Source organism: Dama dama, chromosome 25 (genome assembly GCF_033118175.1).
Source record: "Dama dama isolate Ldn47 chromosome 25, ASM3311817v1, whole genome shotgun sequence".
Lineage (NCBI taxonomy): Eukaryota > Metazoa > Chordata > Mammalia > Artiodactyla > Cervidae > Dama > Dama dama.
Window position 1 is genome coordinate 47187156 of NC_083705.1, and position 23498 is coordinate 47210653.

Sequence of the window (23498 nt, forward strand, 5' to 3'; positions counted from 1 at the left end):
CTGAAACTCCAATACTTTGGCCACCTGATGTGAAGAACTGCCTCATTGGTAAAGACCCTGATGCTGGGAAAGATTGAAAGGAGGAGGAGAAGGGGACAACAGAGGATGAGATGGTTGGATGGCATCATCAACTTGATGGATGTGAGTTTGTGAAAAGTCCGGGAGTTAGTGGTGGACAGGAAAGCCTGGCGTGCTGCAGTCCATGGGGTAGCAAAGAGTCAGACATGACTGAGCAATTGAACTGGTGATCGTGTCTCATCTCTTTTGTAAATATTAGTCAGTGCAGTGTGTCCTAACTTCACATAGGAAGTAACATTGAGGAACCAGGATGGGTTACAGAGCAAATGAGTGTAATCAACTCTATAACCCAGAGAGCACTGTGGGCAGAGGGCAGGATGTGGTTTTGGTTGTCCCAATTCCAAGTCAGAGGCAGGGCCTCAGGATAGGGTGGTGTTATAGATGCCTTAGAAGAATAGGACCAGACTAATAAGTGGAAATTAAAAGGGGGAAGTTCTAGCTCAGCGCAGGAGAGAACTGGGAGTTGATGTGTGCCCCCAGCACCAGAAGTATTCAAGCCGAGGCTGGGTGGCCATCACCAGGGATGAGGAAGGGGTTGAGAGGTTTGCTGTTCTGCTTGCATGTTCTCCCCAGCCAGTGCTCCAGGGTCCTGAGGAGAGTAGGGAGCAGGTATGTCACTGTCTTCCAGATAGAAATCTTCAAAGATTGGGACTCTGCTTGTCCATCAGCCCAGGCTTCTTGCCTTATTTACTCTTTTGGTAAATTCATCTTTTGTCTACTCCCTAACTCCTTTTGGCTTCCCCGATGGCTCAGATGGTAAAGAATCCACCTGCAATGCAGGAGACCTGGGTTTGATCCCTGTGTTGGGAAAATCCCCTGGAGAAGGGAATAGCTATCCACTCCAGTTTTCTGGCCTGGAGAATTCCATGGACTGTATAGTCCATGGGGTTACAAAGAGCTGGGCATGACTGAGTGACTTTGACTCACTCACTCACTAAGCCATTCTGAGCCCATTGAAACCTTTCAGACTTGACCACCACTTGGCGTTAAGCTTCTCAATGTGTGAAGTAGCACTTCATACTTTTTTTGGTTTTACACAGACCTCTTTCAAGTTTCAGGGCAGTGCTTCTCAAACTTCTGGGAGTTTGAAGATGTTTTCAGTTCTCTTCCTGATTCTGTAGCCTCTCTTGGGTTTTGCCTTTCGAACTATGATCCTCATATATTAAGTCTTTTCCATACTATGGAAATTTCTATCTGGAAATCTATGAGTGACCTTGAGAGTTTTACTGTTGTTTGCTAGATCTTTGTCCAGCTCATTTTGTACCTTCTTGGAATAGAATGTCCTGAACCACATGCAGGTTCTCCAGCTTACATTTCTGCAGTTTTATTCATGTTTACTCTCTGGGAGACAGTGTGGTGTATATGAAAATGCATGATTTTAGGGCAGAAAAAATCCTGGTTCTTCCACTAATACTATGGGCTGTACAACTTTGGAGAAGTTATTTAACCAGCGGCTTTGAGCATCAGTTTCCACATTTGCAAGATGGAGATAGCAGTATGTACTTCAGATGTTCAAGAGGATAAACAACTTGGCATTTTAAAGCCTAGTACCCTGCCTTGCATTCAGTAAGCTCTGAATAATTTAGAGGAGTAGAAGGAGGAGAAGGGAAAGAAAAAGTTCTCATTCTTTCTTGTAATATCCTTTTGATAATAAGGGACCTATTTGATAAAATAGGTAACAATTATTTCAGAGCCGTACTTTGAACCTCCCTGTCATATTCCAATTTCACTTATCTTTGTTGTATTAATTATTTTCCATTTCAGTGGAAGAATGGTATTCTTCTTCCATTTCAATCATGTAGATAAGAATGTTATATTTGACCATTATTAAACATAACTTAAACTTACAGCCTTTTATCTTTATGAACATAAGTAAGTAGTATGCGAGAGAGATAGAGAATGAATCCATTATCTTCTGGTTAATGTTTAGACAGTCCTGGCACCTCCCAGAAACAAGAGCTACTGCGAGAGAAGTGGGAGAGGAGCCACTTGCGAGGCAGAAGCCTCTCTCGACGTTCCATCAGCAAGGAGAGGTGGGTGGAGACGCTGGTGGTGGCCGACACGAAGATGATTGAGTACCACGGGAGGGAGAACGTGGAATCTTATATCCTCACCATCATGAACATGGTATGTCAGACCTCATGGAGGCATGGGCAGCAGGTGAATAGAAATCACTAGAACTGCTCCACCCCCCAAATAAGAAATAAGAGACCTTTTTGTGGTCCTTTTATATTCTTTAATTTTTTTAATTTGTTTGCTTGCACAGCTTGCGGGGTCTTAGTTCCCCAACCAGGGACTGAACCTGGGCTCTTGGCAGTGAAAGGGCAGAGTTCTAACCACTGGACTGCCATGGAATTCCCTGGTCCTACATATACAATATATAATAGTTTTATTTATATTTATAAATATTTTCCATACCTAGTTGAACTTTCCTGATGGCTCAGTGGATAAAGGATGCACTTGCAATGCAGGAGACCCCGGAGATGCAGATTCAATCCCTGGGTTGGGAAGATCCCCTGGAGAAGGAAATGGCAACCCTGTGAAAACCTGTGAAAATCCCATGGACAGAGGAGCCTGGTGTGCTGCAGTCTATGGGGTCACATAGAGTTGACATGACTGAGCAACTAAATACACACATGCCTAGTTAATTAAGGATGGAAATTCAAAGCAAATTACTGTTTTTCTTAAAAACATGTATTCTAGGAAAACCTGTGATTTATCATATATGTTTTCTAGTAGTTATTTATCAAATGACTGAATCATGTTAGTATGATTTTTTTCCCCACTGATTTATATAGGAAATTATATAGGAATTTCCACAAATGAGGAAACTGAGGCAAAGAACTAGAACATTATTTCTTCAAGACAGTTGGAGCTAGAATTGGAATAAAGTTAGTGACCCCTAATTTGAAGTGTCCCTTTTGCATTGTAATGTTTTCTGCCTTCCCAATTGGTCATCTTTGAACTCCACCAAAAATTTCTGACCTATAAGATAAGGAATTATTGCAAATGCATTACAGTGCTGTTTTTCTCCTCCTCCCATATTTATCTGTTCTCTATTCACCTGAGACTAATGATTTTCCATTTTTGACTGTAGGTCACCGGGTTGTTCCATAACCCAAGCATTGGCAATGCAATCCACATCGTTGTGGTTCGGCTCATTCTACTTGAAGAAGAAGAGGTAAGGCATGGTTTCCCCACCACACTTCCAACCTAGATCCTCACACTCCTTGGCATGCTAAGTCACTTCAGCCATGTCCAACTCTTTGTGACCCTGTGAACTGTAGCCTGCCAGGCTCCTCTGCTCATGGGATTCTCCAGGCAAGAATGCTGGTGTGGCTTGCCATTTCCTACTCTGAGGGATCTTCCTAACCCAGGAATCGAACCTGCGTCTCTTACGTCTCCTGCATTAGCAAGTGGGTTCTTTACCACTAGTGCCGCCTGGGACACCCTTCACACTCATTACCTCCTATCTTCAGAAGAGTTGTTGATGGACAAGAAAGAGGGTACCAGAAAGATGTCTGGAAGCCCATCTGTGTTATTTTCTTGGGAATTCAGGAACGTCAAGTGGGAGATGGAGAACATTTCCAAGATATACATTCTTGGAATCATCTGACAGTCTTTGTATCTAGTAATGTACAAATCAGCTTGACAGCAGTGCCTAAGAATATTCCACAGTGGATTAAATCATGTTCTGACTGAGTGATTTCAAACAATTTGAAGAAATGTGGAAATATTGAACCCTTTTACTGTTTATTTCCCTCTTGCATAGTAACACATGTCTATGTTCTGGGCCCACTGGTCTCTCTGCACTTTTACTTGGGGATTCCATCTGGCCTCAGAGACTTATGGCACATGGACATGCTGAGACTCAATTGATACCTCCAGCCTAGACCTGCTACTTGAGCTCCAGACTCATATCCAACTGCTTATTCAACATCTCAACCTGGATGTGTTCTAATCTACTTGAACTTGGAAACTTGATAAAATTCAAGATGGAATTCTCGGTTGCTCTCTGCCCAAAGCATTTCAATCATGCCTCCTGCCTTTCTCCAGCCCTCTACTTCCCCATCTCAGTACGCAGTGCTATTGTGCACTGTTCAGAAGCCTGGGAATCATCCTTGATCCACCTTCCTTTCTTGTCTTGCACATCTTGCAGCAAGGCCCACAGTGCTCCTGCCTTCAAAATGCATCTCTGAATCACCCACTGTTAGTCTAATCTCCACAGTCATTGTGTTTGTTTTGGCTTTATCATCGCTTGCCTTTTCATCTCTACCATAGTGGAGTCCTTCTTGTTCTTCCTGTTGTAAATCTTCCCCACCCACCACCACCATAATCCAATCTTGACATAATCCAATCTTGACATAACAGTTTAGAATGGAAATTTTAAATACAAATTGGGGTGCTCCATTGCACAAAACATTTAATGGATTTTTGGGCTTCCCTGGTAGTTCAATTGGTAAAGAATCTGCTTGCAATGCAAGCATTCCTGGGTCAGGAAGATCCCCTGGAGAAGGAATAGGCTGCCCACTCCAGTATTCTTGGGCTTCCCTTGTGGCTCAGCTGATAAAGAATCCACCGGCATTGTGGGAGACCTGGGTTTGATCCCTGGGTTGGGAAGGTCCCCTGGAGAAGGGAAAGGCTACCCACTCCAGTATTCTGGCCTGGAGAATTCCATGGAATAGAGAGTCCATGGGGTCATAAAGAGTTGGACACGACTGAGCAACTTTCACTTTCACAGAACCATTTCAGCGTTTCTCACTCTGTCCTATGGAGAGTTTCATGATCTGGCCTCCTCCACTTGCCCATTTTTCTGTGTGTCACTCTCTGCCTTTCTTCACCACTTTGCACAGGGCTTCATATAGGTTCTAGAACACCCAAGGCATTCTTGAGCCTCATGGCCTGTGCACTTGAGGTTCCCAATGCCTGAAACGTCCCTCCCCTGGCTCTGCTCATGGCTGACACCTTGTGAACTCCCAGGCCTCTGTTTAAATGACACTTCTTCAGAGAGGTCTCAATGACCAGACTTCCCAAAGTTGGCCCCACTTAGCATTCTCCATTGCAGAATGGAGTTTACTTCCTTGCTTAATACAGCTTCTAGAATCCATTAATATTCTGTGTATTTGTTTACTTTTTTCTTGCTTATCTCAATCACCATCAGAATGTGAATTCCAGGAGAGCAGTAAATACGTTTCTTTATTCTTGGCTTCATCTCTGGCACCTAACACAGTGCCTGGGCAGAAATGAATGAATAAATGAAGTAAGTGAAATTTAATGAATGAATGAACTATCCAATCTGGTGAAATGACTTTGAAATCTATAGCTTTTAACCAGCAGCTAAGATAGATAAAGAAGGGCATTATTCAAATCTCCATTAACAGGAGTTGTTCAGTTGCTCAGTTGTGTCCTGCTCTTTGAGACCTCATGGACTGCAGAATGCCAGGCTTCCCTGTCTTTCACTACCTACCAGAGTTTGCTCAAACTCATGTTCACTGAGTTGATGATGCCATCCAACAATCTCATCCTCTGTAGCTACCTTCTCCTCCTGCCCTCAATCTTCCCCAACATGAGGGTCTTTTCCAGTGAGTCAGCTCTTCACATCATGTGCCCAAAGTGTTGGAGCTTCAGCTATAGTATCTGTACTTCCAATGAATATTCAGGGGTAATTTCCTTTAGGATTGACTACTTTGATCTTGCTGTCCAAGGGACACTTAAGAGTCTTCTCCAGCACCACAATTTGAAAGCATCAATTCTTTGGTGCTCAGCCTTCTCTGAGGTCCAGCTCTCATATCTATACATGACTACTGATAAAACCGTAGCTTTGACTATATGGACCTTTGTTGGCAAAGTAATGCTCTGCTTTTTAACACATTTTCTAGATTTGTCATAGCTTTACTTCCAAGGACCAAACATCTTTTAATTTCATGGCCACAATCACCATCCAAAGTGATTTTGGAGCCCAAGAAAATAAAGTCTGTCACTGTTTCCATTGTTTTCCATCTTTTTACCATGAAGTGATGGGACTGGGTGCCATGATCTTTGTTTTTTGAATGTTGAGTTTTAAGCCAGCTTTTCCACTCTCCTCTTTCACTTTCATCAAGAGGCTCCTTCATTTCCTCTTCACTTTCTGCCATTAGGGTGGTGACATCTACATATCTGATATTACTGATATTTCTCCCCACAATCTTGATTCCAGCTTGTGCTTCATCATGCCTGGCATTTCACATGATGTACTGCATATAAGTTAAATAAGCAGGGTGACAATATACAGCCTTGACATATTCCTTTCCCAATTTGGAACCAGTCCATTGCTCCATGTCGTTCTTACTTTTGCTTCTTGACCTGCATACAAGTTTCTCAAGAGGCAGGTAAGGTGGTTTGGTATTCCCATCTCTTGAGAATTTTCCACAGTTTGTTGTGATCTACACAGTCAAAGGCTTTAGCATGGTCAATGAAGCAGAAGCAGATGTTTTTCTGGAATTCCCTCTTTTTTTGTGTGATCCAATGGATGTTGGCAATTTCATCTCTGGTTCCTCTGACTTTTCTAAATCCAGCTTGAACATCTGGAAGTTCTCGGTTCACATACTGTTTGAGCCTACCTTCAAAGATTGTGATCATTACCTTGCTAGCATTTGAAATGAGTGCAATTATGTGGTGGTTTGAACACGCTTTGGCATTGCCCTTCTTTGGGATTGGAATGAAAACTGATCTTTTCCAGTCCTATGGCCAGTACCAAGTTTTCCAAATTTGCTGGCATAGTGACTGCAGCACTTGAACAGCATTATCTGTTTGGATTTGAAATAGTTCAGCTGGAATTCTATCACCTCCACTAGCTTTGTAGTAGTAACGCTTCCTAAGGCCCACTTGACTTCACACTCCAGGATGTCTGGCTCTAGGTGAGTGATCACACCATTGTGGTTGTCTGGGTCATTAAGACTTTTTTGTATAGTTCTTCTGTGTATTCTTGCTACCTCTTCGTAATATCTTCTGCTTCTGTTGGGTCCATACTGTTTCTGTCCTTTACTGTGCCCATCTTTACATGAAATGTTCCCTTGGTGTCTCAATTTTTTTTGAAGAGATCTCTAGTCTTCCCCATTCTATTGCTTTCCTCTGTTTCTTTCACTGTTCACCTATGAAGGCTTTCTTATCTCTCCTTGCTATTCTTTGGAACTCTGCTTTCAGATGGATATATTTTTCCTTTTCTCTTTTGCCTTTCACTTCTCTTCTTTTCTCAGCTATTTGTAAGGCCTGAGAGACAACCATTTTGCCTTTTTGCATTTTTTCTTCTTGGGGATAGTTTTGGTCACTACCTCCTGCACAATATTATGAACCTCCATCCATAGTTGTCCAGCCACTCTTATCAGATCTCATCCCTTGATTTGTCACTTCCAGTGTATAAGAGATTTGATTTAGGTCATTCCTGAATGGTCTAGTGATTTTCACTACTTTCTCCAATTAAAGTCTGAATTTTGCAAACAGGAGACTGGAGGTCAAAATGCTCAAGGCAAGTTTTTACTGTTTTCTGAGTGGAAACCTCCACAATAGAAGATATTACGTCAGTGATCTCTGCAGCCTTACTTTACCCTTTTTCCTTCCTCTCTCCACCACCACTTCTACTTGCCTTAGTCACTCAAGACATACTCTGGGTATCATGGAATACCTATTATTTCCCTTCCTGTAAAGCTTTTTTTTAAAAAGATTTAACCCAAACTTAGAAACTAGGCAAAACAAAGACAATATATCCTTTCAGTGGCTAGCATGATCCTTCTCACTCTATGGAAATATAGATTTGTTTGATTGTGGTCTAGACATGGTAAAGTTAGGTGATAACATGCAGGATACTAATAGAATACAAATGGGTTTTGTTAGGTAGAGATGGAAAGGATTTGTGTCTAGCAGAGAAGATAACTCCAAAGATTATGGTTTTATTTGTCTGTGGTACATTACATAATTGTGTATCTAATTTAGCAGTCTCAGTCCAGCATTCTTCTTCTTTGTTTTTTTTTTTTTTTTTTACTATCACTGCATCAGTTTTTATGTATCTGCCTTTGAACCAGGTTTTTGATCTTGCTTGTCTCCTTATTAGTGAGTTAAATAAATCTTGAACATGTGCTCACTATGTATTTGTGTGAGAATTATGTTTTTAACTTTTTAAAAATTTTACTTGACTAACTTGGAAGAAAATTATACTTGACAATTGCCATTACCGCCATTACCCCTGTAGTTTGGTAATGTAGAAGGGTATATGTATCCTGTATAGGGAGGGAACACAGCCCTGCCCATCAACAGAAAAGTGGGTTAAGGATTTGCTGAGCATGGCCCTGCCTTTCAGAGCAAAATCCAGAACCCCCAACAGCCAGTCCCTCCCATCAGGAAGCTTCTACAAGCATCTTATCCTTTTCCATCAGAGAGCAGACAGAATAAAAACCACAATCACAGAAAACTAACCAAACTGATCATATGGATCACAGCCTTGTCTAATTCAGTGAAACTATGAGCCAGGCTATATAGGACCATCCCAGACAGATGGGTCATGGTCGAGAGTTCTGACAAAACGTGGTCCACTGGAGAAGATAATGACAAACCACTTCAGTATTCTTGCCTTGAGGACCCCATGAACAGTATGAAAAGGCAAAAAAATATGACACTGAAAGATGAACTCCCCAGGTCGGTAGGTGCCCAATATGCTACTGGAGAAGAGTGGAGAGATAACTCCAGAAAGAATGAAGAGACAGATCCAAAGCAAAAACAACCCAGTTGTGTATGTGACTGGTGGTGGAAGTAAAATCCAATGCTGTAAAGAACAACATTGCATAGGAACCTGGAATGTTAGGTCCATGAATCAAGGTAAACTGGAAGTGGTCAAACAGGAGAAGGCAGGAGTGAACATCGACATTTTAGGAATCAGTGAACTAAAATGGCCTAGAATGGGCAAATTCAATTCAGATGACCATTATATCTACTACTGTGGGCAAGAATCCCTTAGAAGAAATGGAGTGACCCTCATTGTCAATGAAAGAGTCTGAAATGTGGTGCTTGGGTGTAATATCAAAAATGACAGAATGATCTCTGTTCATTTCCAAGGCAAACCATTCAATATCACAGTAATCCAAGTCTGTGACCCAACCACTAATGCCAAGGAAGCTGAAATTGAACACTTCAATGAAGACCTATAAGAGCTTCTAGAACTAACACCAAAAAAAGATGTCCTTTTCATCATAGGGGACTAGAATGCAAAAGTAGGAAGTCAAGAGATACCTGGAATAACAAGCAAGTTTGGCCTTGGAGTACAAAATGAAACAGGACAATGGCTAACAGAGTTCTGCCAAGAGAACGCACTGGTCATAGCAAACACCCTTCTCTGACAATACAAGAGACGACTCTACACATGGAAATCACATTGATTATATTCTTTGCAGCTGAAGATGGAAAAGCTCTATATACAGTCATCAAAAACAAGACTGGGAGCTGACTGTGGCTCAGATTATGAACTCCTTATTGCCAAATTCAGACTTAAATTGAAGAAAGTAGGGAAAACCACTAGACCATTCAGGTATGACCTAAATCAAATCCCTTACAAGGGACAGTGGAAGTGACAAATAGATTCAAGGGATTAGATCTGATAAACAGAGTACCTGAAGAACTATGGACAGAGGTTCATGACATATGCAGAGTACATCATGTGAAATGCCAGACTGTATGAAGCACAAGCTGGAATCAAGATTGCCGAGAGAAATATCAAAAACCTCAGATATGCAGATGACACCACCCTTATGGCAGAAAGTGAAGAAGAACTAAAGAGCCTCTTGGTAAAAATGAAAGGGGAGAGTGAAAAAGATGGCTTAAAACTCAACATTCAAAAAATGAAGATCATGGCATCCAGTCCCATCACTTCATGGCAAATAGATGGGGAAACAGTGGAAACAGTGACAGACTTTATTTTGGGGGGCTCCAAAACCACTTCAGATGGTGACTGCAGCCATGAAATTAAAAGATGCTTGCTCCTTGGAAGAAAAGTCATGACCAATCGAGATAGCATATTAAAAAGCAGAGACATTACTTTGCTGGTAAATGTTCATCTAGTCAAAGCTATGGTTTTTCCAGTAGTCATGTATGGATGTGAGAGTTGGACTGTAAAGAAAGCTGAGTGCTGAAGAACTGATGTTTTTGAACTGTGGCATTGGAGAAGACTCTTAACAGTCCCTTGGACTGCCAGAAGATCCAACCAGTCCATCCTAAAGGAAATCAACCCTGAATATTCATTGGAAGGACTGATGCTGAAACTCCAGTACTTTGACCATCTGATGCAAAGAACTGTCTCATTAGGAAAGACCTTGATGTTGGGAAAGATTGAAGACAGGAGGAGAAGGGATCGACAGAGGACAAGATGGTGGATAGCATCACCAACTTGATGAACATGAATTTGAGCAAGCTCCAGGATTTGGTGATGGACAGGGAAGCCTGGCTTGCTGCAGTCCATGGGGTCTCAAAGAATCAGACATGACTGAGCAACTGAATTGACTGACTGACCTTGGAGGACAAATTTTCACTCTTGTATAATGATCTAACATATATGCATGTTTAGCCATGGTTGTGGCAGTGGGGTGAAGGAAGGTTCTCCTGAGTGAAAGGAAAAACCTTTACCCTCACAGTCTCAACAGTAACCTTAGTAGGAGCTCAATATGTGGTTTCCATGGATTAGACCCCTTTGAACCCTGCAACTCTTCATTCTCAGGAAACAAGGCCACCAAAGTCTCACTGCCAGTGGAATCCTTTGAAAGAACTTGATTGGTCATTACCTCTTTGGCCCTATCATGATTATATTGTGTTTTTTTTTTTTTCTTTCTTTTTTTTTTTTTTTGCTTTCTTTTTTTTTTTTTATTTATTTATTTTTTATTATTATTATTATTTTTTTTTCCAGTGGGTTTTGTCATACATTGATATGAATCAGCCATGGATTTACATGTATTCCCAATCCCGATCCCCCCTCCCACCTCCCTCTCCACCCGATTCCTCTGGGTCTTCCCAGTGCACCAGGCCGGAGCACTTGTCTCGTGCATCCCACCTGGGCTGGTGATCTGTTTCACCATAGATAGTATACATGCTGTTCTTTTGAAATATCCCACCCTCACATTCTCCCACAAAGTTCAAAAGTCTGTTCTGTATTTCTGTGTCTCTTTTTCTGTTCTGCATATAGGGTTATCGTTATCACCTTTCTAAATTCCATATACATGTGTCAGTATGCTGTAATGTTCTTTATCTTTCTGGCTTACTTCACTCTGTATAAGGGGCTCCAGCTTCATCCATCTCATTAGGACTGGTTCAAATGAATTCTTTTTAATGGCTGAGTAATATTCCATGGTGTATATGTACCACAGCTTCCTTATCCATTCATCTGCTGATGGGCATCTAGGTTGCTTCCATGTCCTGGCTATTATAAACAGTGCTGCGATGAACATTGGGGTGCACGTGTCTCTTTCAGATCTGGTTTCCTCAGTGTGTATGCCCAGAAGTGGGATTGCTGGGTCATATGGCAGTTCTATGTCCAGTTTTTTAAGAAATCTCCACACTGTTTTCCATAGCGGCTGTACTAGTTTGCATTCCCACCAACAGTGTAAGAGGGTTCCCTTTTCTCCACACCCTCTCCAGCATTTATTGCTTGTAGACTTTTGGATAGCAGCCATCCTGACTGGCGTGTAATGGTACCTCATTGTGGTTTTGATTTGCATTTCTCTAATAATGAGTGATGTTGAGCATCTTTTCATGTGTTTGTTAGCCATCTGTATGTCTTCTTTGGAGAAATGTCTGTTTAGTTCTTTGGCCCATTTTTTCATTGGGTCATTTATTTTTCTGGAATTGAGCTTCAGGAGTTGCTTGTATATTTTTGAGATTAATCCTTTGTCTGTTTCTTCATTTGCTATTATTTTCTCCCAATCTGAGGGCTGTCTTTTCACCTTACTTATAGTTTCCTTTGTAGTGCAAAAGCTTTTAAGTTTCATTAGGTCCCATTTGTTTAGTTTTGCTTTTATTTCCAATATTCTGGGAGGTGGGTCATAGAGGATCTTGCTTTGATTTATGTCGGAGAGTGTTTTGCCTATGTTCTCCTCTAGGAGTTTTATAGTTTCTGGTCTTACATTTAGATCTTTAATCCATTTTGAGTTTATTTTTGTGTATGGTGTTAGAAAGTGTTCTAGTTTCATTCTTTTACAAGTGGTTGACCAGTTTTCCCAGCACCACTTGTTAAAGAGGTTGTCTTTTTTCCATTGTATATCCTTGCCTCCTTTGTCAAAGATAAGGTGTCCATAGGTTCGTGGATTTATCTCTGGGCTTTCTATTCTGTTCCATTGATCTATATTTCTGTCTTTGTGCCAGTACCATACTGTCTTGATGACTGTGGCTTTGTAGTAGAGTCTGAAGTCAGGCAGGTTGATTCCTCCAGTTCCATTCTTCTTTCTCAAGATTGCTTTGGATATTCAAGGTTTTTTGTATTTCCATACAAATTGTGAAATTCTTTGGTCTAGTTCTGTGAAAAATACCGTTGGTAGCTTGATAGGGATTGCATTGAATCTATAGACTGCTTTGGGTAGAATAGCCATTTTGACAATATTAATTCTTCCAATCCATGAACACGGTATGTTTCTCCATCTGTTTGTGTCCTCTTTGATTTCTTTCATCAGTGTTTTATAGTTTTCTATGTATAGGTCCTTTGTTTCTTTAGGTAGATATACTCCTAAGTATTTTATTCTTTTTGTTGCAATGGTGAATGGTATTGTTTCCTTAATTTCTCTGTCTGTTTTTTCATTTTTAGTATATAGGAATGCAAGGGATTTCTGTGTGTTAATTTTATATCCTGCAACTTTACTATATTCATTGATTAGCTCTAGTAATTTTCTGGTAGAATCTTTAGGGTTTTCTATGTAGAGGATCATGTCATCTGCAAACAGTGAGAGTTTTACTTCTTCTTTTCCTATCTGGATTCCTTTTACTTCTTTTTCTGCTCTGATTGCTGTGGCCAGCACTTCCAACACTATGTTGAATAGTAGTGGTGAGAGTGGGCACCCTTGTCTTGTTCCTGATTTCAGGGGAAATGCCTTCAATTTTTCACCATTGAGGGTGATGCTTGCTGTGGGTTTGTCATATATAGCTTTTATTATGTTGAGGTATGTTCCTTCTATTCCTGCTTTTTGGAGAGTTTTAATCATAAATGAGTGTTGAATTTTGTCAAAGGCTTTCTCTGCATCTATTGAGATAATCATATGGTTTTTATCTTTCAATTTGTTAATGTGGTGTATTACATTGATTGATTTGCGGATATTAAAGAATCCTTGCATTCCTGGGATAAAGCCCACTTGGTCATGGTGTATGATTTTTTTAATATGTTGTTGGATTCTGTTTGCTAGAATTTTGTTAAGGATTTTTGCATCTATGTTCATCAGTGATATTGGCCTGTAGTTTTCTTTTTTTGTGGCATCTTTGTCTGGTTTTGGAATTAGGGTGATGGTGGCCTCATAGAATGAGTTTGGAAGCTTACCTTCTTCTGCAATTTTCTGGAAGAGTTTGAGTAAGATAGGTGTTAGCTCTTCTCTAAATTTTTGGTAGAATTCAGCTGTGAAGCCATCTGGTCCTGGGCTTTTGTTTGCTGGAAGATTTTTGATGACAGTTTCGATTTCCTTGCTTGTGATGGGTCTGTTAAGATCTTCTATTTCTTCCTGGTTCAGTTTTGGAAAGTTATACTTTTCTAAGAATTTGTCCATTTCATCCAAGTTGTCCATTTTATTGGCATAGAGCTGCTGGTAGTAGTCTCTTATGATCCTTTGTATTTCAGTGTTGTCTGTTGTGATCTCTCCATTTTCATTTCTAATTTTGTTAATTTGGTTTTTCTCTCTTTGTTTCTTAATGAGTCTTGCTAATGGTTTGTCAATTTTGTTTATTTTTTCAAAAAACCAGCTTTTAGGTTTGTTGATTTTTTCTATGGTCTCTTTAGTTTCTTTTGCATTTATTTCTGCCCTGATTTTTAAGATTTCTTTCCTTCTGCTAACTCTGGGGTTCTTCATTTCTTCCTTCTCTAATTGCTTTAGGTGTAGAGTTAGGTTATTTAATTGGTTTTTTTCCTGTTTCTTGATGTAAGCCTGTAATGCTATGAACCTTCCCCTTAGCACTGCTTTTACAGTGTCCCATAGGTTTTAGGTTGTTGTGTTTTCATTTTCATTCATTTCTATACATATTTTGATTTCTTTTTTGATTTCTTCTATGATTTGTTGGTTATTCAGAAGCGTGTTATTTAGCCTCCATATGTTTGAAGTTTTAACAATTTTTTCCCTGTAATTTAGATCTAATCTTACTGCACTGTGGTCAGAAAAGATGACTGGAATGATTTCAATTTTTTTGAATTTTCCAAGACCAGATTTATGGCCCAGGATGTGATCTATTCTGGAGAATGTTCCGTGTGCACTTGAGAAAAAGGTGAAGTTGATTGTTTTGGGGTGAAATGTCCTATAGATATCAATTAGGTCTAGCTGGTCCATTGTGTCATTTAAGGTTTGTGTTTCCTTGTTAATTTTCTGTTTAGTTGATCTATCCATAGTTGTGAGTGGGGTATTAAAGTCTCCCACTATTATTGTGTTACTATTAATTTCCTCTTTCATACTTGTTAGCGTTTGCCGTACATATTGCGGTGCTCCTATGTTGGGTGCATATATATTTATAATTGTTATATCTTCTTTTTTGATTGATCCTTTGATCATTATGTAGTGTCCTTCTTTGTCTCTTTTCACTTCCTTTATTTGAAAGTCTATTTTATCTTATATGAGTATTGCGACTCCTGCTTTCTTTTGGTCTCCGTTTGCATGAAATATTTTTTTCCAGCCCTTCACTTTTAGTCTGTATGTGTCTCTTGTTTTGAGGTGGGTCTCTTGTAGACAGCATATATAGGGGTCTTGTTTTTGTATCCATTCAGCCAATCTTTGTCTTTTGGTTGGGGCATTCAACCCATTTACATTTAGGGTAATTATTGATAGGTGTGGTCCTGTTGCCATTTACTTTGTTGTTTTGGGTTCACATTTATAAAACCTTTCTGCATTTCCTGTCTAGAGAAGATCCTTTAGCATTTGTTGAAGAGCTGGTTTGGTGGTGCTGAATTCTCTCAGCTTTTGCTTATCTGTAAAGCTTTTGAATTCTCCTTCATATCTGAATGAGATCCTTGCTGGATACAGTAATCTAGGTTGTAGGTTATTCTCTTTCATTACTTTCAGTACGTCCTGCCATTCCCTTCTGGCCTGGAGGGTTTCTATTGATAGATCAGCTGTTATCCTTATGGGAATCCCTTTGTGTGTTATTTGTTGTTTTTCCCTTGCTGCTTTTAATATTTGTTCTTTGTGTTTGATCTTTGTTAATTTGATTAATATGTGTCTTGGGGTGTTTCGCCTTGGGTTTATCCTGTTTGGGACTCTCTGGGTTTCTTGGATTTGGGTGGCTATTTCCTTCCCCATTTTAGGGAAGTTTTCAGCTATTATCTCCTCGAGTATTTTCTCATGGCCCTTCTTTTTGTCTTCTTCTTCTGGAACTCCTATGATTCGAATGTTGGGGCGTTTCACAGTGTCCCAGAGGTCCCTGAGGTTGTCCTCATTTCTTTTGATCCTTTTTTCTTTTTTCCTCTCTGCTTCATTTATTTCCACCATTTTATCTTCTACCTCACTTATCCTATCTTCTGCCTCCGTTATTCTACTCTTGGTTCCCTCCAAAGTGTTTTTGATCTCATTCATTGCATTATTCATTTGTAATTGACTCTTTTTTATTTCTTCTAGGTCTTTATTAAACAGTTCTTGAATCTTTTCAATCTTTGTTTCCAGGCTATTTATCTGTAACTCCATTTTGTTTTCAAGATTTTGGATCATTTTTATTATCATTATTCTAAATTCTTTTTCAGGTAGATTCCCTATCTCCTCCTCTTTTGTTTGACTTGGTGGGCATTTTTCATGTTCCTTTACCTGTTGGGTATTTCTTTGCCTTTTCATCTTGTTTAGATTGCTGTATCTGGAGTGGGCTTTCTGTATTCTGGAGGTCTGTGGTTCCTTTTTGTTGTGGAGGATTAACCCAGTGGATGGGGTTAGACGATTGGCTTGTCAAGGTTTCCTGGTTAGGGAAGCTTGCATCAGTGTTCTGGTGCGTGGAACTTGATTTCTACTCTTTGGAGAGCAATGGAGTGCCCAGTAATGAGTTTTGAGATGGGTCTATGTGTTAGGTGTGACCTTGGGCAGCCTGTATGTTGATGTTCAGGGCTATGTTCCTGCGTTGCTGGAGAATTTGCGTGGTATGTCTTGCTCTAAAACTTATTGGCTCTTGTGTGGTGGTTGGTTTCAGTGTAGGTATGGAGGCTTTTGGACAGTCACTTATTACTTAAAGTTCCTTGTAGTCAGGAGTTTTCTGGTGTTCTCAGGTTTTGGGCTTAAGTCTCCTGCCTCTGGATTTCAGTTTTATTCTTCCTGTAGTCTCAGGACTTCTCCAACTATGCAGCCCTGATAAGAAAACTTCTAGGTTAATGGCTAAAAGATTCTCCCCCGTTAGGGACACCCAGAGAGGTTCACAGAGTCACATGAAGAAGAGGAGAGGGAGGAGGGAGATAGAGATGAACAGGAGGAGAAAAAGGGGGACTCAAGAGGAGAGAGACAGATCTACACAGCTGTCTGTTCCCAGAGTGTTCTCCGTAGCCCAGTCACCTACAAAGATTCACAGAATTGGATTGGGAAGAGAAGGGGAAAGGAGGAAATAGAGGTGTTCTGAGGTAGAAAACAGAGAGTCAAGATTGGGAGAGAATAATCTTCGGTTTAAAAATAGGGCTTCTCTTCTTTTTTTTTTTTTTTTTTGTAAGGTTATAGTGTATTGAAAATGAAAATTAAGGAGTAGTAGAGGAGTACTAGAGGACTTTAAAAGAAATAAGAGAAAAAGAAAAATAGAAAATAGAAGAGAAAAAGGAAAGAAAAAAAAGAAAAAAAAAGAAAGAAAAAGAAAAAAAAAGAAAAAAAAAAAAAGGAAAAAAAAGTTTTTTTTTTTTTTTCCCCCTAATTAAAAAATCGTAAAAGTCTATGGAAATGAAAGTTAAGGAGTAATGGGGGAGTAATAGGGGATTTTAAAGGAAAATAAAAGAGAAAAAATAAAAAAGAAAAAAAGAAAAAAAAATTAAAAAAAGAGAAAAAAGTAAAATTATATCTAGGAGTTTCTCTGGAGCTGTTGCGGTCAGTGTGGGTTCGGCTCAGTTTCAGATAGCTCCTCGTTCCAGCTTACGCTTCTCGATATCTACAGGCTCCTCTGGTGTAGACAATGTTTCCTAGAGGGATTTTAATCTGTTGCACCAGTCCCTTCTGAAGCGGTTCCCTTTGTTTATTTGGCTTCTGTTTGCCGGTCTCTTCAGAGCCTCATTTCTGCCCTGACACAGGCGGGCGGAGGTGGACTCTTATTCAGGTAGCTAGTTCCGTCGCTCTGCGGGGAGGGGCTTGCGCCGCGGGGCTTGCGCCGCGGGGATGGGCTGGGGCTGCCAGGAGGGGCTGACGCTGCTCTCTCCTCTGCGCTGCTCAGGCTCCCGGCTGTTCTATATGGAGCGCGCCCCGCGCTGCGCGAGGTTCCAGCCCTCGGGTGTTCCACAAAAGCGCGGAGGGAAAAGCTGCGCCCGCTCTCAGTGCCTTCCCCATCAGAGCGGTCCAGGCAGCCAGGGGCTTGGTGGGCGCACCCCCCCCAGGTGTGGCGCGCCCACTCCCTTCCGCGGACCCAGCCTCAGTTTCCGCTGGCGCCAGTCGGGTGCGCGCGCCTTCTGCCCTCCGTGTCCCCAGCCCCAGTCCCCGCCCGCGCCGGTCGGGTGCCTGCGCCCTGTGTCTCGCCGCGACCTTCCCCTCCCCCCTGCCTCCTGCCTCCGGCGGAGCTGGGCCGGTCCGCAGCCTGCGAGCTCCTCTCTGGACCCTCTCGGTCTCTTTGTTCTGCGAACGACCGACAGTGTGTTCGGGCCGGTAATTTACTCTCTCTCCTTTGGTCTCCCACAGTTCAAGTTGGCAACTCACAGAAGCTCCCTCCGATTGTCCTCAGGGCACTCAGGCCCGGACCCTACCCCAAGCAATGCCGCCTAAGAGCTCCCGGGACGGATCTCCGTCCTTAGCTCTTTTGTCTCACTTTTTATCTTTTATATTTTGTCCTACCTCCTTTCGAAGACAATGGGCTGCTTTTCTGGGCGCCTGATGACCTCAGCTAGCGATCAGAAGTTGTTTTGCGAAGTTTGCTCTGTGTTCAGTTATTCTTTTGATGAATTTGTAGGAGAGAAAGTGGTCTCCCCGTCCTACTCCTCCGCCATCTTGGCTCCTCCCCAGGACGCTTTTTTGAACAGCCTTTTTTTTTTTTTTTTTTTTTCCATCCTCACTTGGCAAGTGCAACGAGATACACATGAATTGCTGTAAAATAGCCACAGCTTCCTTTCTCCCAATTGCCAGATGTCTTCCTCATTCAAGCTTTTATAGAATCTCCAAGTGGCATAGGGTTCACAATTTGACAACAGAATTGCCATCCCACTGGAGTGTTGTGGTTAAAAATTCTCATTTTCTTGATTCTCAGAGAAGAGCTGGAGTTGTTCTTCACATCTTGGACTAATAAGCAGCCCTGAGAAAGAGCAGTAATGATTCCTTAACTAACATCGAGGCAGCAGCCACAGGCAGAAAGTTTAGTGTGAGATGTTGAGAGGTGACTGCTCTTGAGCAGGGGGACCTGAGTTCGAGTCCTGACTCTGTCATCATCCCAACTCTGTCATTATCCTGTGGGTAACTGAGAACATCCCATCACAGCTGCATCCCTCCTTATTCTTCATCTGCAAATGAAAAGAGAGTGGTGGTGGTACACCAACTGTATGTCAAATGCTGTGTTAGTCACTGAAGGTACAAACATGAATCTGAGTCCTATTTCCTGATTCTAAGGAGCTTAGCATCTCCTGCAAAAAGGCACAAAGTAGAAAACCACAAACTGAGATTGCTTGTTGTGGAAAAAGGAAACAATGTGATTGCGCTGGAGGCAGGAGAGAAAATAGCCGATCAAAACTTAGCCACCTCCATTCACACCTGGTCTTGTTCTAGTGTTGTCCGTCTCTGTGTGTGATGTCAACACGCGTCCGGTTGTAGGACCCAAGGACCTAGAGGTTGTCCATCATCCCTTCTTCCCGTGCCTCCACCTCAAATCCAGCCCATCATCAGGTACTGCCAGTTTTCTCTGATCAATTACATTTACATCACTTAAATTCAGGACCAGTTGTCTCTTCCCTGGGCTCTAGTTATATATACTTTCTGTTCTATTTGGATTCCTTTGGATCTTGTTTTCTTATTGCAACCAGGATGATCTCAAAATGGTAATCTGATTATCTCTACTCTCCTGACACCCCTTCCGAAGCCCATCCCTGATTTAAAGCAATCCAGCATTTTCCTGATTCCCTCTCTAATCTCTTACTGTGTCCTGCTTGCTCTTAGGATAGAGTGATAGTCTATTCATCATGCTTTCTCCTTCAGTACAGTCGCTCAGTCGTGTCCAACTCTTCACGACCCCATGGACCACAGCACACCAGGTCTCCCTGTCCATCACCAACTCCCAGAGTCTACTCAAACTCATCTCCATTAAGTCAGTGATGCCATCCAACTGTCTCATCCTCTGTTGTCCCCTTCTCCTGCCTTCAATCTTTCCCAGCATCAGGGTCTTTTCAAAGGAGTCAGCTCTTTGCATCAGGTGACCAGAGTATTGGAGTTTCAGCTTCAACATCAGTCCTTCCAATGAACATTCAGGGCTGATCTTTAGGATGGACTGGTTGAATCTCCTTGCAGTCCAAGGGACTTTCAAGAGTCTTCTCCAACACCACAGTTCAAAAGCATCAATTTTTTGGCACTCAGCCTTCTTTATAGTCCAACTCTCAAATCCATACATGACTGCTGGAAAAACCATAGCTTTGTTGGCAAAGTAATATCTTTGCTTTTTAATATGCTGTCCAGGTTGTTCATAACTTTCCTTCCAAGGAGTGAGCATCTTTCAATTTCATGGCTGCAGTCACCATCTGCAGTGATTTTGGAACCCAAAAAAATAAAGTCAGCCACTGTTTCCACTGTTTCCCCCATCTATTTGCCATGAAGTGATGGGACCAGATGCCATAATCTAAGGTTTCTGAATGTTGAGCTTTAAGCTAACTTTTTCACTTTCCTCTTTCAGTTTCATCAAGAGATTCTTTAGCTTTTCTTCACTTTCTGCCATAAGGGTGGTGTCATCTGCATGTCTGAGGTTATTGATATTTCTCCCGGCAACCTTGATTCCAGCTTGTGCTTCATCCAGCCCAGTGGTTCTCATGATGTACTCTGCATATAAGTTAAATAAACAGGGTGACAGTATAAAGCCTTGACATACTGCTTTCTCCTACTGCTCATCTTGTTGCTCAGTATGTCTTCATACTGAGCAGTTAGTTTACACCTTCATCTTTCAGATCTCAGTTCAAGTGTCACTTGGCTGAGGATGCCTTCCTTGAGATCCATGTCCAGTCATATTCTTTTTTTTTTCAGTCATATTCTTTTATATAATTCCACAACACTACATTTCTTCTTTATAGCACATATCTGAGTTATGGTGGTTTTATATCTCTTGACCTGATGCACTCTCCTGCATTAGTGTGTGGGACTTAAGTGCAGAGGCTGGGTCTGGTATTGCTCATCACTCAGCCCCACTGGTTTAGAACAAATAAAGGAAAGAGTGAACAAGTGAGAGCAACAGTCAGTGGGTGAAGCTAAGGGTCAACAGTGGCCAAGTCATGATAAGCCTATGACCCCTAATGGGATGTGGATCTAATCCTGTGAAACCTTCTGGATGTTTCCAAACTGAGAGATGAAGTAGAGAGAGAAGCATTAGAGAGATGGCTCTGGGGCTCTGTGGAGAGTGACATGAGGTGGGGGACACAGAGGTAGGTCGCTGCCGTCAGTGAATTCCTATGACTCTCTTCTTCCTTATTCAAAATCCTACCTGACAGCTCACACCAGTTTGGGTTTCATTTTTTGTGCTGGGTTCAAGAGACTTGGTGGTTAACCTCCATACATAAAATACAGTTCCTCTGTGTCAGTTGCATATGTGCTCAGTTGTATCTAACTCTCTGTGACCTCATGGATTGTAGCCCACTAGGCTCCTCTGACCATGGAATTTTCCAGGTAAGATTACTGGAGTAGGGTGCTATTTCTTAGTTACTGCCATGTGAAAACCACTGTGGAATTCCATCACATTTTGAGGATAAGTTTGACATGATACTCATTTTGGAGCATCCTAGAGACATCTCAAGGAATAGAGGGTCATATTTCAGACCAGTGGAAACACACATACACAAAACCATGAGCTGGAAAGGTTTGCCATGCTTTTTAAGACATCGTGGGCCAGCAGATCAGAGTGGCTTCACATATGAACCAACTTGCTCTCTTTCCTGTCCTGCTTCCATCCAGCCCTGAATCAAACTCTCATTTTCACTTTACGACCCTATCCTATCTTTTGAACTCCCATTCTCCCTCAGGGACTCGGACTCAAACTTAGCCTTTTAGTCCTTTCCACTTTAGACCAATTCATTCAGTGACCTCCCTGCTCACGAGTTGGCCAGGGACTGCTCTCTTCCCTCCTACTTCGGTGAGCAGTTGACACCGTGGCAAGCACAGATTTAGAGTTAGTCCCGCCTCTTCCTAGCCATATAAGCTCTGGTAGGTTACTTGTCTGTGCCTCCATTTCTTCATTTGGTAAAGTGAGGATCAGAATGTTTACTTCCTAGTGTTGCTGTGAGAATCAAGCATGTTAATTCACATAATGGTCAGCATACTCAGGCTTGTAGAAACCATTCCATCAGTGTTACTCTCAGGATCATTCTCATTCTTGTCATTGTCGTCATCATTATTTCGGTCCCACAGCAACCCTGGCAACTGTTATTATTATACTCATTTCACAGATGAGGAAATTGTACCCAAGTCTTTGATGGAAAACAAAAAACCTGACGGAGATAAATAGGATCTTTAGAAGTTGGAGACTTCTTTTAAGAACAGGATCGAGACAAAGCTGGGGTGGGAGTGAGTTGGGATGAAGCCAGCCACGTGGCCCCAGATCACTGTGCCATTGAGGGGTAGGGCCTTGGGGTGTCAGGCTGGCTTGAAGGAGGAGCAGGGCTGACAAATAGGAAGGAGATGTCTGTCTGCACAGAGAATGTCTCTCCAGATTTAGTGTTGGGTTCACTTCTGTGAGACTCTGGAGTTAAAAGCCTGCTAACTTTGGCAACTCAGACTGGTGACCTCCCCTGTCCCGAAGGTGATGTGTGGGTCTATAATAATCTATAGAACTGCTGCTTTTTCAAGATAAATGTCAAAAATATGGGCAATGAATTTGTACACTCACCACTTTAAAAAAACCAAGTATCTCTTCCTCTGACCATCAGATGAGTTATTCCTTAGATACACTGGAAGTTTTCAGGTTAAACTTTTTACTGCTTTTCTCTCTGCCTGTTCTCTTTCTTCTAAGAACCTAAGCCTGTCTAGCAGAGCATGATCAGACTGTGCAGTGAATCACAAGTTCTCTAGCAAATCAATACATGATTTTTTTCATTATAATAAGAGCGATTACAAAGAGTACAACTTATAATAAAAGCCACGTTCTTGCAAAATCATTTTCTCTCTCCCATTTGGGATTATTTCTGCAAGCCATTGATGACTTCCTCTAGGTCACCTCCCTGTTCAATCAGGCCACATACTCAAGTGAATAGGAAAGGGAAAGTGAGAAGTGAATTGGATTGAAGTGGCTGAGAAAATGAGGTGAGAAAAAAATGATGAAGGAACAAAAAGGGAAACCTATTTTCGTTTACAAAGGAAATAGGAAAAAAAAATTTGTGTGGATGGGGGTTTGTTTTGAGAAGTGCAGATAATGACAAGGATGTTTTATAGGAAATGTTTAGTACAAGTCTCCCCTTATTCATTGTGCATCAGTGACATCTCTCTGAAGCTCTTTTGTATTTTGTGCATGCTGAGAGCTACATGGTGTTGAGGCATAGCTAACCGTGGCTCCTAGGATCATGTGCATTCAAGAAACTTGAGTATTTCTTGGACTTAGCCGCTTATGAGACTTGGAGATGAAGAGGCTGAAAAAAGTTGTGTTCAATTAAAATTTCTTGCAAGAGTCATGACATTTAACAGGAAAGTAGTAACATGGAACTTGTGTTAAATGCCACATATTGTAGATGAAAGTTTTATACAAGGGCAAGTTACCGAGCTACAAATGAGCAGCAGGTCAGTTAATTGCACTTGCTGTGGCTGTAAGAGGAATTGGCAAAGGCAATAAGGAGGAAACAGGCATGATCTGGGGGTAGACTAGGGGCTCTAACATTTTTTTTTCTTTCTAATGTTGACAAA

General features: G+C 41.5%; 1 protein-coding gene across 1 annotated transcript in view; it reads left to right on the forward strand.

Moving 5' to 3' along the window:
• ADAMTS12 (ADAM metallopeptidase with thrombospondin type 1 motif 12) overlaps positions 1-23498 on the forward strand; it is a 376425-nt gene that overhangs the window by 188973 nt on the left and 163954 nt on the right. The window contains exons 4-5 of the mRNA XM_061129264.1: positions 2009-2205; positions 3176-3259. Coding sequence (XP_060985247.1) covers positions 2009-2205; positions 3176-3259 — 281 coding nt within the window. The remainder of the gene's footprint in view (positions 1-2008; positions 2206-3175; positions 3260-23498) is intronic.